The sequence below is a fragment of the Hippocampus bargibanti genome, linkage group LG17, assembly GCF_051943395.1.
Source record: "Hippocampus bargibanti isolate YZ-2025 linkage group LG17, ASM5194339v1, whole genome shotgun sequence".
Taxonomy (NCBI): Eukaryota; Metazoa; Chordata; class Actinopteri; order Syngnathiformes; family Syngnathidae; genus Hippocampus; species Hippocampus bargibanti.
This window is the reverse complement of record NC_142750.1, coordinates 10,243,470-10,254,534: the sequence shown is the minus strand read 5'-3', so window position 1 is coordinate 10,254,534 and position 11,065 is coordinate 10,243,470. Positions and strand designations below refer to the sequence as shown.

The window sequence follows — 11,065 nt, the reverse complement described above, 5'->3', positions numbered from 1 at the left end:
GTAACAAATGATGGCTGAAATGTGATTGGTTCAATGCTTAATTACGAAAACACACACCTGGAAGTAGCGCAACAGGGGAAAAGTAATAAAAGTAAATTGAAAGATAATTTAGAATTATTTATTGAGAATTCACGGACAAAATATAATTAACATCACTCCATGATTCAAATATTTTTAGTCCCGCAGAGAAGGCTTTGCAGGCCTTGACGGTCCACCACTGCACAAAATAACAGTAGCTCGCTAACTCAATGGGTGGTAACACGACCAACTAACTCACAAATGACTCAAGCTCACGAAACATCACGTCGCTCGTCAAAGCATTGTAAACAAAGTAAACTAACTCAATCCTTCCCGACATCACCGACTGACTCCATGAATCATCAAATATCTCATCAACTAAAGAAAGGAATCATGAACGATCCTGAACCGACTCGTGACATCACAAACTATAAGTCGACAAATCTTAACATCACTCACAGCTGTGTATTCCTCGATGTGTGTTTGTGTGTTTCTGTGTCTGTGTGTGCGCACAAACAGGATTGGACGTTGGCAGCATCTCCGTTTGTGGAAGTGTGGAGGCAAGATGAGCAGCGGGTGCGCTACCAAGGGAGGAGAAGGGCGTGAGGGGAGACTGTGATGGCTGTCAACCAATTCAGGGTGTACCCTGCCTACTACCCGAGCACAGCTTGGATAGGCTGCTGCAAGCCCACGACCCTCGTGAGGATAAACGGATTGTAAAATGGATGGAGAGAGGGAAGAGGCACCACCTGAAGATGACGTCGGGGAGAGAGAGAACGAGCGCAAGAGGGAAGGAGGGAGTAAGGGAGGGGTCAGGTCTCTCCTTCCCTCCTCTTTCAGTTTGCTCATCAGAACAGCGGAGCCGCTGGTAAGTTCTTCTTCTTCTTCATTGTCGTCTGTTTGCGTTCTTCTTCTCTTCAGGTTCCTTGTAGATGTTTAAAGATGGCAAAAAGTTACATCTGATTTTCTTACCACCAACTTGTTTGCACGAGAGAGACAATCCAACGCATTCGTCGAGTGAGAGATGCGTGAGCGATCTTATTTTCGACTTCAGCCCTCCTCTTGTAGAACCACACCAGCTTCTTACAAGTGTCATTTTTTTCCTCCACACCGCCTTTTCTCCATGACTACGTGTGGCATTTCTGCTCCACTAGTAGACTAACTACAATCGTCTTACTCGTGCTGCCTTGGGCTTCTACGATAATTACACCTGTCCAACATTGCAGTGCAAAACAACTATTTTATTTTCCTAGTGTCATTTTACCACACGAGTCAAATATTTTACAGCGGTTATTTTTGTTTAGCCTCTTACACCGCTGTGTCTTATTACTATGTCACATTTCTGCACTGAAGAAGAACATCAGATAGTAGAAGAGCTACGTCGTCATACTCATGACATTTTGACCACTGCTGTATGATCAGCACGTAGAACGACATCAGTAGTAAATGTTTTCCCCTCAATTGTACGACCTTTCTGCACACTCGTCCAACAATTGGGGCACACAAATAGAACGATTGTCTTATGAGTGTCTTTTTTTAATACTGTAAACACCACAGCCTCCCACCACTGTATCATGCAATGATGAAACGGCTGCCATTTTATCCACTACTTTATGATATTTCTTTTGTAGTAGTATTTTTTATGTACATACATCCTCCTTTCGACCCCGAGCTCCATCCAAACCATTTTCAATCTGACAAATAGATTGAAAATGTCCCCATTATGGGACTATTAACTCATTTGCTGTCATTCACAAATTTATTCCGGACTTTAAAAGTGTGACGTGGAGCGCCATTCCTGAATATGTTCGGATTTTGTTTTTTCTTGCGATGGGTGCCGATAAAGCGCAGGTCAGACCTCTGGCAATGTTTTTCCTTTCCACGAGGGAGCAGGATTGGCCTTGTTGTCCATGTTAGCGCTTTGTTACAGCTTCAGCTGTTGTTAAAGCGCTATATAAATCAATATGTATCTATTGTATTGTATTGTACTTTGTACAGCCGCCCCCATTTCAAGCTCAGATAACTCCAGACCCATGTAACTTAGGAAAGATCTACGTCTGTGTAAGCTCTCGGTCGTACAGGAGTGGTCCATCGATGAAAAGGATTCTTCAGCCGTCATCTGTACTTCTTTGAAGGTGTCGGACGTTTTGCTTCTTATCCAAGAAACTTCGTCAGCAAACTAAAGTCTACTGGTAGTTCAGGCCCTATATATATCCCTACTGTCCAGACATGGCGGTGCCGGACTCTGCTATGATAGGTCCCTGCTCTCAGGTTCGGGGGAGCAGAGGACTACTCCCTTCAGCTGCTCCACTGATAGTTCCGGTCATTCCGACTAACAACTGGCCTGATTCCCCCACTTTGACCGGTATCATCTCATCAGTAATACTAATCCTATGTTGCCTAAACAGGCTATTTCTTGTATAAGAAGCAAAACGTCCGACACCTTCAAAGAAGTACAGATGACGGCTGAAGAAACCTTTTCATCGATTAGGAAAGAACATTTTTTTTCAGATGAAATAATAGAGTATCAGGTTTGTTATGCTGGATTGAATGTTTATGAATGAATGTAGTCTGAAAACTCAATATTCTGTGGGTCCTGCAATTTGAGTGAAAATGACAAAAACCCTGTCACTGGAGAGGACATATTTTTGCACGTCTGGCAATGTGTCATGGTTTGCAGGGTGGTGATGGCAGATGTGGATCCCCAAAAGCAGGCAGGAGGGAGCAAGAGGTTGTGTTTGACAAATTGTATTAAAATAAAGTCAACAGGAACAAAATCTAAAACGTTTAAACCATTTGAACAGAAAAATACAAAGTATCAAAACAAAATCAAGAGTAAAAGTCTGCCACGGTTAAACAAACACATGCACAGCATACAATGCAGACGATTGCATACAAAGCAACAATGACCCGACAGCGAATCGTCGTGTCGGGAGTCCTTTTGAGTGTCACTGATTGGGAACGACCAGCACCTGCGAGGCAGCAGGCAGGGCTGACAGCGCTACCCGTTGGTCGCCAATCCGAACGTGGCAGTCCGCCACTGATCGGGACGACCAGCACCTGTGCAGGTGCAGGCGGGGCCGACAGCGCCACCCGTTGGTCGCCAACCAGATCATGACACAGTGAATCAGTTAAAGGCTTTCGGATGCTGATTCTGATAGAATTATGATGACGAAAGAGTTGATTTCCTACGGTCTTCCAATTTTGTGCCCTCTTAGACAGACCATGGTGTACGAGTCGCGCAAATATTTTACATGTGAGGGTGTTTGCAACTACCGTTTCGCCTTATTCGTGATGTTTTTTTTCCAAGTACTGGATGACGTTTCTGGTCTGTAGGGTGTACAGGTAAAACAATTGGGGCACGGAGATGATTGATTCAAATGTTTGTGTTCTTCTGTGTCTCAGAGTCAGGAGCCCGAACGCCAGCGCACGTACATGTCAAAGGATGTGGCGCCGTACATATGAATTTTCCGGTGTGGTGCTCATGCTCCGACCCGGGTTCAAGATGCCCGCAAGGATCTCCCGGAAGTGAGTCCACACCAGGGAGATCGCAGGGGGGCATTGGAGCAGCATGAAGCCCCTCCTGCCATTCCTGCCACCCCTGCCTCTGCTCCTGCTACTGCTCGCTCCGGACGCTGGCTGCGCCCCAGCCAACAAGCGGCTCCCCAAAGCCGGCGCCGGCCCGTTGGGAGCCCGAACCTCCGTCAGGCCCAAGTGGGCCGGCGGGAGCACGGCCGTGCCGGCGTGGGGTGCGGTCACGCAGCTGCGGGCCCCCACCCTCCAACACGACACGTGCCTGGGCTACTACGACGTGAGCGGGCAGTTTGACTACGAGTTTGGCTGCAACAACACAGACCACCGCTTCTGCTGCGGCAGTTGCTTCCTGCGCTTCTGCTGCGCCGACCGTGGAAAGCGCCTGGAGCAGACCGTCTGCACCAACTACAACACGCCCGATTGGATCAAAACGCAGCCGCCCTCGCCGGCGCCCACCGGCGATGCCTACGACCCTGAGCTGGATCGGACCAACACCACCGTCTACATCAGCTGTGGCGTGGTCGCCCTGGTGGTCGCCGTGGGGATCTCTGCCAAGGTGGCCTATGACAAAGCCACCAAGACCCCCCAGGAGATGAACGTGCACAGGTGGGCCAACGCGCATGCGCACGCAGCAACTTTCGAGGACTAGCAGGAATCAGAATTAACTAGAATATAACCGAAATGTCAAGCTTGACACGATTATAGAGCATGAGACACGTTAATCACATATAAAAAGCAAATTGGCACATTAATAAATCACTGTTATGGCCAACTGTGACGTGACTTTGTAGGGCAAATTTCCCATCAAATCACGTCATGAAAATGACAAGTCAAGATTCAGATCCTAAAATAAATCAGACAAAAAAATCAAGGCAGATGAATGTTGTGTTTTCGACAGCTTTTCATTAAGTGATGACAGCTCGGCTTATGAGAAAGCATTAAACTACCAAAGGAAGCGTCAGCGCAGAGCGCCGAAGCATCTGTACAAATGTCGCGGCTTGGAATTGAAGCGGATTTATATGGAACAGGAGATATGAGACAGTCTCTTGGATGCTACAGCTTTGTGTTTGCTTTCAACATTTAGCTCGTAGCAGACATTTCACCATGATGTCCCTGAGTGTCCTGAGTGTCCTTGAGAGCTTTGAAAGGTGCTTAAAATGAAATGTATGATTATGATTATTATTATTGTTATTATTATTATCCAATGGTGAAAAAGATGCTTGGCTCCTCTCCTCTTTCATCTAGAACTACTACTTCGTACAACAAAGAGGGTGCGGAAAGTGCTTAAGATTGAATGACTGTGTCTTTTGTGTTGTGTCACATTATTTGTTTTTTTGTTGTCATTTTCACTTCAGGATGGCGCCGTGAAAGTGGCTGTATTTAAAGCAGCTCCTGTATTTTGTTTTTTCTACTTCTTCCTTTCATTTCGGTGAAATGTAAATTTCTCCACTGTGAGACTAATACAGGCTCATCCAATCCAATATCAAAAAATAATACCTTGATGCAATATGAAGATAGACAACATATTAAACGGCCTCATATCCTCGTCGGTTCCTATATCTACTCTGATTACCAATCCGCGATTTCGAAATTCCCTATCAGCCACAATCTGAAGACTTAACATACGCATCACAGAAACGAGTGTGTCAGAATGCGATGAGGCCCGGGTCTCCAACAACCACAGACCGCGCGAACGTGCGTGTCGAGAAACCATAAAAAAGTGATAGTCTTGCTGCTGAAGATGTTTGTAGAACGACGCCGTTTAGAGTCCTGAGGCCAGCGCAAACACAACAACAATCGAAAAAGCATTGATGACATCGCCTCACACACTTGCACACTAAGATGCATTTGTACTATTTGTTTTGTGTTGAGGAAGAATAGCAAACACTTTGCTTGCTTTGTTTCAGTGTTATCAGCCAACCAAATCATTTTAGTCAAACGTGGTGAAAAAAATGACTCGTCTTGCTTCATTTCAGTGAAGATGGTTCTTGTAGACAGAATTTGTTTCATTGTTGTTGAGGAAGAAAAGGCCCAATTGATGATTTGTTTAGTTTTGATTGTTGTTTGTGCAGGGACAAAAATGTTCTAAGATAACCACAGATATGCTTTATTGCGTCTCAAAAGGAGAATAATCATGTTTGTAGTTATAAAGTGTATTTAATGAAGCATTTGCAGCGCCCCTGTTACATTTTTCGATCAGCAGTCGGAATATTGCCTGCTGTTCCATTTGTGGCCTATTGGTGCTTTAAAAGTTTAGTTTCATTGTTACTGCAAAGAGAACTATGGAACTGATTTAGTGTTAACGTGTAAACATGAATACAACTTGGGTTTGCTTTCATTTCCGCTCATTGTTGTCATTGTTGTTGGGAGGGGAACGTCCTGTTTTGTAATAAAGGACTTAAACGAGTCAATGATGACTCGAGCGCAGTCACAAAGTTGAGCAGCAAATACATCGACACCTGATTGGCCTCTCGTCATTCATCCCTGCGAAATGATTCACTAATTTAAATTCAGCTGAGTCACTCGCTTTGACCACACATCAGAGGCGCTGAAAAAGAGCTGCGCACACGCAGCTTGGATGGTCTGGACACAAGTATTGGGACATGGATAATAAGCCGCATTTAACTCATTAACTGCCAGACAATGTGTCCACTCCAGTGCCAGGGTTTTTGTCATTTTCACTCAAATTCCAGGACCCGCAGAGTATTGAGTTTAATGACTACATAAACATTCAATACCGCATTAGAAACGTTATACTCTCTTCTTTCATCAGGAAAAGAAGTAATTCCTAAGTTACATGGGTCGGGAGTTATGTGAGCTTGAAATATACACTTCCCGCTTTAACAAGAGCGGGAAGTGTAACAAAGCACTAAAATGGACAAAAGGCAATACTGCCCCCTCGTGGAAGGGAAAAACATTACCAGAGATCTGATTAGCGCTTTATCAACATACCCCCCCCCCCCCCCCCCCCCCCCCCCCCCCCCCCCCCCCCCCCCCCCCCCCGCCAGAAAAAACAAAACCTGAACAAATTCGGGAATGGCGCTCCACATCACACTTTTCAATTCCCGAATAAATTCGGGAATGGCAGGGAATGAGTTCTTGACTGTTGTGTGTGCATTTATTTATTTATTTATTTATTTATTTATTTATTTATTTATTTATTTATTTATTTGATCACTTGTTTATTTATTTACTGCATAATATATACAACTAAAATAAACAAGAAATTACTGTGAATAATATTCAGTTCTAATTTTTACAGCGTTAATTACAACATCCTTCACAAAATGTGTTTATTGCAATGTCTTAGTTTGAAATTGAAATTCTGTGAAAATGTTTTCTGGGAAAAGAATCCAATCCATTTTTTTTATTATTAATGAAAAAAAATAAGGCCATTCTGCTTTGTTGTTTGCAGAATTGCACAACAGTACAGAAATGCTGCACACAACATCCTCACATGGCACGGATATTTGTGTGTCCATATTCCTTTAAAAATGTTAAATGAAGGAATTACAATTGATCCCTATTGTTAAAAAATATACACTGTGGTTCCATAAAGTATTCCCAATGCTTGACTTTCAGAGACTTTGACCGTTTTCACCAAAATCCCTCCTCAAATCCATACCCAAAAAGGTGACTTTGCTGCTAGCGGCTGCCACCAAAGCAAATGTCTTTAATTGTGTTCTGTCCTCTTAGTGACTGATTGTGTGAGCGGCGAGCGGCTGAGCAGAATGTTGAGGTGCTGGCAGACCTTTTGCTTTGTGTGACCTTCAATGCACAACTAAACCGCTGAATTCTCTCCTTATTGATTAGCTTTTTGTATCCAACAGAGAGAGAAAGAGGGGGTTGGATACATTGCCTGGCTGTGTGTGTTTGTGCGTGTCGGTGTGAGTGTATGTCTGTGTGCGCCTTCTCATGTTGCACTCGCGTCACGGACTAGATGTGCCCAATTTGGCCAAAATAGAAGCAGGAGAGGAACAAAATGTGATCACGTGTCTATCGGCCACTTGATTCGGTACATCATCTATTGACATTCAATCAAAAAAAAAAGACTCCTTCTCGATCCATTGTTCAATGTATGCGATGTATCCCATGATGAGTCTCAAAGTAGTCAACGGTCAATGGAAAAAATAATATATCCTATCATTCTTTGCTCAGAAATGTCGAAGGTCGCTGTGAAATTGTATTCCCTCCCCCCCTTCCTGATTTCCGCGTTCTTTGCCAATTCATCACATACAAAGGTTTCAGTTCAGCAAACCTGGAAAAGGTTAGAAAGCCATTTCCAAAACTCCGGGGATTGAGCGAGTCATTGTCAGAGCCGTTATCCTCAAATGGGTCAAACTGGGAACAGTGACACACATTCACAGGAGTGCTCACGACTAATTGAGATTTTTGAGTACCCAAATAATAGTCTGGGACTTTGAATTTAATTGAGATGCTGCGGTGTGACCTTAAACGGGCATTGAATGCCAGAAAAGACCCCGATATGGCAGAGTTGAAGCAATTCTGCAAAGAAATGTGGACCAAAATTCCTCCTCAGTGAGGTGAAAAACTCATCACCAATTATATGCAACCGCGAGATGCGTGTGTGTGTGTGTGTGTGTGTGTGTGTGTGTGTGTGTGTGTGTGTGTGTGTGTGTGTGTGTGTGTGTGTGTGTGTGTGTGTGTGTGTGTGTGTGTGTGTGTGTGTGTGTGTCAAAATAAATTACATTGGCATTTAGAAACGGCATTTTGGATTTCCTTGGGTTGCCTGCGCGTGATATTAAAATTATTTTGATGAACCGAAACCTTTGTGTGTGATAAATATGCAAACAATGCATAAATCTAGAAGTCGGCAAAGACTTTTTTACAGCGCTGCACTTGGCCAAAAAATCCGATTCTGAAGACCTTTTGCCAATTTCCCACCTCACTCAATATTGCCCCCCAAATGGGACGCGGCGAATCAGGCTGCTCGCGTTGGCGATGGCCGACTGAGCTAAAGTGTTCTCCTCCTGGAAGTGAAACGCTATTAATACTCACAGAGGCTCCCAAAGTCACACACGCTGATGGGAAAGTGGAGTACGCGCTGGCTTTAGGTCCTCATTGACACACTTTAGCAAAAACATGGCGGTGATGACTTACACTTCATCAACTCCCAGGACTTTCTACCTGGAGAATCGTGTCAACACATTAGTGCAGTGTTTCACTTCGGTTATTAAGACAAGACGCATATTTGTCATTAAAATAATGCAGCGTGGCAGGCCGTGTGTTTTCAGCAGGGTTTTCGCTGACTTAATCCACTTCTTTATACCAGTACTGTCATGTTTTAAACAGTGTGTGAAATGAAAGAAAAACACAGTACATCATCTGGACCTCTTAGGCAAAAACGATACATCAACGCACATAGACAGACAGCGACATCGTTATCGTCTGCAAATGAAGGGTATTACTACTGCATGGATTTATTTTGAGCATAAATTATCATTTTAGGTCCGGTTTCCATTTAAAATGAAATCATTTTTCAATCGCCATCCGTCTTTGATTTCAGAGCCCTGGCGGACATTTTAAGACAGCAGGGCCCAGTTCCCATTTCCCAATATGAGCACGACAACATGGATGCCATGATGGATGGGTCACCCAAAGACGATACACCTGTCCGGACTATCAAGAACAACTATACACCCGTGCACGCCAAGTCCTCTAACCACGGTAACTTGAACTGCTTGTTTCCTCATCTGTTTGTCCGTGCTAGTCTACTAGTACACTTTTTGTCATCAATCAATATCAAGAATCGGAAGAAACAACCTTCAAGTTGAACGAGCAGGCCAATAAATTGTATCTTGAGAATATGCTTTCCATGACATTGTTTGATTGACATCCATGAACTAACTCCGCCCCGTGGGGGCATACGACGATTTAAAGGACAACCGACACCTACGGACAAGTTGCGTCCATAATTTGTAAAATCACTTCAAATGACTTCTACTGAGCACATTTGACAAATATTCCACCGCATATAGCTATATTTTACGTTTTAAGACTCGCGCTGAATATTCAGAAAGTCTTGTTTTGGAATTGATGACGATGCCCGACGTGACGTCACATTCGGAACGCCCCTGACTGAGAAAGCGACACACAATTCATTTTGGGCACTTGTATTCGCCTGAAAACACTGCGTTGATCACGAAATTAGAAGCAATACTACAAAAATAACATGATGGTGAAACGTTGTGTCGCAGCCAATTGCGGTGACATGCATAAAGAAGGTGTACACAAATTCCCAGCGGATAAATCAGCCCATTTCATATACTGGACAATACGCAGCTTGTGCGCCATCTTGTTGATTTTATGGCCGCTACATCGGAGTCCAGATCTTCACCGATTTCATCGCTTGCAGACGACTCGAATTGATACAGAAGGACTTCTTTAATCGATTGCAAACATTTATGCGTTCCTCTTCAGAACTATTTGAATCATATTCCTAACTGGATGAGTAAAAAGAAAGCATCTTCTCCGAATCTGAACTCTCTGAAGCCATTGCTTTGATTCTGGAGCAAGGCAGTGTGTGGCCCCTAGTGACATCACGAACAAGGAGGCGGGACTTTCTGAATCTCCCCAGTTTCGCGCTCATTTGTGGCAGTTTTGGGACACTTTAAGTCATTTTTATTGGTGTTTTGCATTTGACTAAAAATATCAGCCTGCGTGTTTTGGGTATTTTCGATGCTATAAAACATTTTTCTGATGTCAGTTAGGAAACAAAAAAATGGTGTTGGTTGTCCTTTAAACACGAGTTTTGCGTCCGACTGTGTATCGCGCTCGTTGTGAACCCTCAAACTGGGGTGCGTACACTCTTCCTCATCACCGAAAACTACTTTTTTTGCGCCGGCGCTCTGGGGATCAGCTCTCTCGGCCGCTTGCTGAGTGCCCTAAAAGCGCGTCCCAGATTCGATGGTGTCACCTCCCTGGAACGTGACACTTGGGTAACCACGTGCCAGCTAAAATGCTAACCCATCTGATTGGCTTGATGACTTCGCTTATGTACGTGAAAACAACACTTATATAATATAAGTAAGATATATCATGTAAGAATAATCTGGATCGGGGCAGGTCCCATTAATAAGATCTTTATGTGTGTCAACAGAGCATTATGGGATGGAGACAATTCACAGCGCAGGCAATGACATGCTCATCTCGTCAGGTTTTGTGACACTCGGACGAGGACACCTCAAAGGTAATCGATTACATCATCCATCCATTTTCCAATCTCGCCGATCCCAGCCATTGTCCGGCAGTTGATGGGGTATACCGTCAATTGGTTGCCAATTGCATAGGCGAACAAACATTAGCGCTCACATTTACACCTCACGACGTTTAGGAATCTTCAAGAAGCCTGCCATGCATGTTTCGGGAATGTGGGAGAAAAACGGACTCTCCGGAGAAAACCCACGCAGACACGGGGAGAACATGTAAACTCCACACAGGAAGGCTGAAGTCGGATTCTCTACTTCTTCACTGTCAAGCCGACATGCTAACC

General features: G+C 44.1%; 1 protein-coding gene across 2 annotated transcripts in view; it reads left to right on the top strand.

The window, feature by feature from the left end:
* Nucleotides 1–803: 803 nt before the first annotated feature.
* shisa6a (shisa family member 6a) overlaps nt 804–11,065 on the top strand; it is a 32,940-nt gene continuing 22,678 nt past the window's right edge. For both annotated transcript variants that reach the window (XM_089018569.1, XM_089018568.1), the window contains exons 1-4: nt 804–886; nt 3,424–4,158; nt 9,080–9,240; nt 10,673–10,762. In XM_089018569.1, the coding sequence (XP_088874695.1) occupies nt 3,590–4,158; nt 9,080–9,240; nt 10,673–10,762 (820 nt within the window). In that variant the 5' untranslated portion in view covers nt 804–886; nt 3,424–3,589. The remainder of the gene's footprint in view (nt 887–3,423; nt 4,159–9,079; nt 9,241–10,672; nt 10,763–11,065) is intronic.